General features: G+C 34.0%; 1 protein-coding gene across 1 annotated transcript; it reads left to right on the top strand.

Moving 5' to 3' along the window:
- Nucleotides 1-1,129: 1,129 nt before the first annotated feature.
- Nucleotides 1,130-3,585, top strand: LOC129916759 (uncharacterized). The gene is made up of 2 exons (XM_055996887.1): nucleotides 1,130-1,337; nucleotides 1,425-3,585. The coding sequence occupies exons 1-2, from the start codon at nucleotides 1,249-1,251 to the stop codon at nucleotides 3,505-3,507; spliced, it is 2,172 nt and encodes a 723-aa protein (XP_055852862.1). The 5' UTR covers nucleotides 1,130-1,248; the 3' UTR covers nucleotides 3,508-3,585.
- The last annotated feature ends 325 nt before the right edge of the window (nucleotides 3,586-3,910 follow it).

Here is a 3,910-nt window from a genome sequence, read left to right as displayed (position 1 = left end):
CTATTGTAAAAAAATAAAATTTTACATTTTTACTAGGCCTGTTGCACCAGATCGTGAATACCCCTAATGAAATCTTGAACGAAATAGAAGGGGTATTCACGATCTGGTGCAACAGGCCTAGTAAAAATGTAAAATTTTATTTTTTTACAATAGATCGTGAACGCCCCTCTTCTTATCAAGCATGAATGATGTTTTTTTTCCTCCACCGTTGCTTCTTCTTTTTTCCATTTTTTATAACTTAATTCTTTGTTTTGTTCGGGTTAATTAATTTTCACTTATTATTTTACATCGAAAGAAACTAAATTACGGGACATGACACATGAGTAGCGACAACCATTATAAACAGAATAAAAAAGACAAACTGTTTATCATGGGCGACGCGACGGTGAGCTGCCATCTGTCAAAAATAAGTTTACTCCATTGTATTTTTATTTTGCAATAGGGTTAGGGTATAGCAAAAGTGCAAGACCATTGTAAAATTTCAATCCATATTATTTTGTTGTTGTAAGATTTTACACTTTTGCACTTTTGCAATGATACTAGACCATTTGCATCGGATCGTGAATACCCCTAGAATTTTTTGTTTTTGCTTTAAAACTTATTTTCTGATGTTTTTTGTTGAATTGTTTTATTTCTATTTTTATTATTTTTACTTTTCTATTGTATTTTTTCGTTAAGCCTAGTACGCTGCTGATGAGAAACGAAATTTTTCGTCAAACATGCATCTCAGAGAGGCATGCTGTGACAAAATGAACAACAAAAACAAACCAAAAAACTCAAATGTCATTTTTTTCGCATACAATTAATGTCCCTGTTTGTGTGCGAAAAAGAAGTGGAAACTTTTCAATTGTGTCGAACAGCGTACTGCAGAATAAAAAGTTGAACGAAATTTTTCGTTTCCGATTTCGTTGTGTCATTTTTGTATGGGATTTTTCGATTAACAAAAACATCTACTATTAGTAGACTACCACCTCCAATGGAGCAGGGCTTTTGAAGTGTTTTTATGATTTTTTTTTATTTTTCATAAAAAAACACGTCTAATCTGCTTCTGCCCCATATTTCAGTTCCCTGACCAAAATAACAAAACAAACAGTTCTCAACGTCATTTTTTTTCCAACTGTCAAATTTGACATTGCCGGAAATATTTTTATATTTTTTTTCTTCCAAGGCAAAAGAAAAAATCTTTTCGCTAGTGTTTTTTTCTTCTCATATATTCTCAAAATAATCGCAACTATAATAATTTTCAAAATGCTTTCAACAATTTGTCGTCACCGAAATTTAATATCCCTACATCGACATATATCAACAACAAAATGCAATAAGGGTTATATAGTTTTGTAAGTATTCAATCACAGCATGCATTTTTCTTCAAAAAAGATTAAAACGCATTATGAAACTCTTTAATTTCACCACTATTCTAATAGAGTTCCAGAAATCGGTGAAGATGCGTGCTCCATCGAAGCATTAGTTAAACCCGATGGTCTACCACAATTTGATACAATAACAATTGAAACTTGTATGGGTGCAATTGGTCAACAAGCTCTTGATGTTGAAAATACTGTTAAAAATTTAGAAAAACAAATTAATGACAAACAACAAGAAGATAACATTGATAGTGAAAAGATTTTCAAAGAATTAGATATTGTCACTGGTCCATTAGATACAACTTGGGGAATTGCTAAAGCTCTTTACATGGGTAATAGCACTTTGATTCCTACAAAAGCTTATATTAATATTCACGATAGAGCTCGAAATGCCAGAGCTTCTAAATTTAATAACAAAACTATTTATGAAACGATTAAAAAAGAATATGAAGAAACTAAAAACATTGAACCCGAAAAGAGTCGATTGATGGAAAAGTACTTACTTGAGGGTAAATTAAATGGGTTGACATTATCTGGGAATGACAGTGATGTCTTGAAAGAAATCCTATCCAATTTGGGTATGGAACGAGCTCATTTTAAGAATAAAGTCAACACTTCGGTGAATAACTTTATGCACAATATTCACGACTTTAATTTGGTTCGTGATTTCCCTCCAAGTGTTTTGGAATCGATCGCTGCCGATCCAAATCAACCACAAAATGGTCCTTGGAGGGTTCCCCTTCAACCACAGACTGTTAAAAGCTTCCTTAAATACTGTCCAGATCGAACAGAAAGATGGAATATCTGGCAAGCCAATAATCGAAAGGCTTCTGGGCAAACAGAGAAATCCCTCGAAAATAGTTCCCACTTGGAAAAGATTCGAGCTTTGCGTAAAAGGCAAGCCAATCTTTTGGGTTACAAATCTTACGTTGAAATGTCAATGCAAACAAAAATGATTAAAGATGTTGGCAATGCAAAGCAAATGTTTGCTAAACTCTTGCAATATGCTGGTCCAAGACAATCAGTTGAGATTCAGTCGTTGCAAGAGTTTGCTGGGGAAAGTGGTTTCGAGCATAAACTCGATCAATATGATATTGCTTATTGGCAGCGTAAATATTTGCGAAGTAAATTTGGTTTGAATGAAGACACAATAAGGGAATTTTTCCCACTGCCTAAAGTCTTCTCGGGACTTTTTAAATTCTGTGAAAATCTATTTCACATTAAGATACTCGAACGAAATAGTGCCGCTGTTTGGCATCCGAATGTTAAATATTACGATGTCTACGATGCCAGTGAATCGGCCAAACCAATTGGTGGATTCTATGTAGATTGTTATTCCAAGGAGAATAGATTTGGTACGAATTCTGGCTGGATGGTTGGAATTAAGAATAGAAATGTTTTAGCTGGAAATACTCCACTTTGTGGTTTGGTATTTAATTTCCATGAGCCAATGTATGGTAAACCATATTTGCTTAATATCGATGATTTGCGAATGGTTTTTAAGACTTTTGGAACAACTTTACAGCATCTATTAACACAAGCCAACTACACAGATTTATCAGGTCTATCAAATATTGAATGGGATGCTTCACAAGTTAGTGGACAGGTTTTAGTCAATTTCCTTGATAATGATAAAGCATTGAAAGCGATATCGGGACATTATGCGACAGATGATCCAATACCAGAGAAAGTTATCGATAACATAAAACTTTTGAAAAAGAATATGGCTGGTTATAATCTTTGCAATGAATTATATTTCTCCGACTTGGATTTAGAACTCCATCAATCAGATGCTTTTTGGTTGGATATTGTTAAGAAATTATGGCCTGTATATCAATGTTTGCCATTGGATAAAAAAGATGCACATCCATGTTCGATGGTTGATATATTTTCGGGAGATTGGGCTGCTGCATATTTTAGTCATTTGTATTCGAAAGTTATTGCTGCAGATATATATGATGCATTTTGCGATAAAAGCCCAGAAGAAACTGGAAAACGTTTTAGAGAGACTTTCTTGTCGTCGGGTGGTTCAGTTTGTACGGCAGAGGTTTTTAGACGTTTCCGTGGAAGGGATCCATCGGTGGAGGCGCTGCTTAAATCACTTGATCTGTTGCATCAATCACAAACTATATCTGACTTGTAAGAAGAACTGCTTTGTTGTTTTTAATTTTTTTGTAGGCCTAAACCCTGATTGTATGTTAAAAAAAATTTAAATAAAAATTGTTAGAATTAAAAAAAAAAAAACAGTTTTAAAAGCGTTTTTGTTGTTTGGTTATGCGGAAGCATTGCGAATACTTTTAAGATGGTTCGTTTGGTGTTGGATTACAGTAAGTCTTCGGAAAAAAAATTCGGATTAATTGAAAAATTAAGGTCCGGAACTGGAGAAAGCGGGCTAAGGATAGATCTGTCTGGAGAAGCTTGTTGGTTGAGACCCAAATCCATAATGAATTATCGTCGTCTTAAGGTGCTGATTACTATAAGTTAGTAAGTACTTGGGTTACTTGTAAAAACGAGGGCAAAGTTTTGTTAGATATTCATATTCTGCA

The sequence above is a fragment of the Episyrphus balteatus genome, chromosome 3 (assembly GCF_945859705.1).
Source record: "Episyrphus balteatus chromosome 3, idEpiBalt1.1, whole genome shotgun sequence".
Classification (NCBI taxonomy): domain Eukaryota; kingdom Metazoa; phylum Arthropoda; class Insecta; order Diptera; family Syrphidae; genus Episyrphus; species Episyrphus balteatus.
Note: the sequence above shows the minus strand (reverse complement) of the source record. Positions and strands in the feature narration are given on the sequence as shown.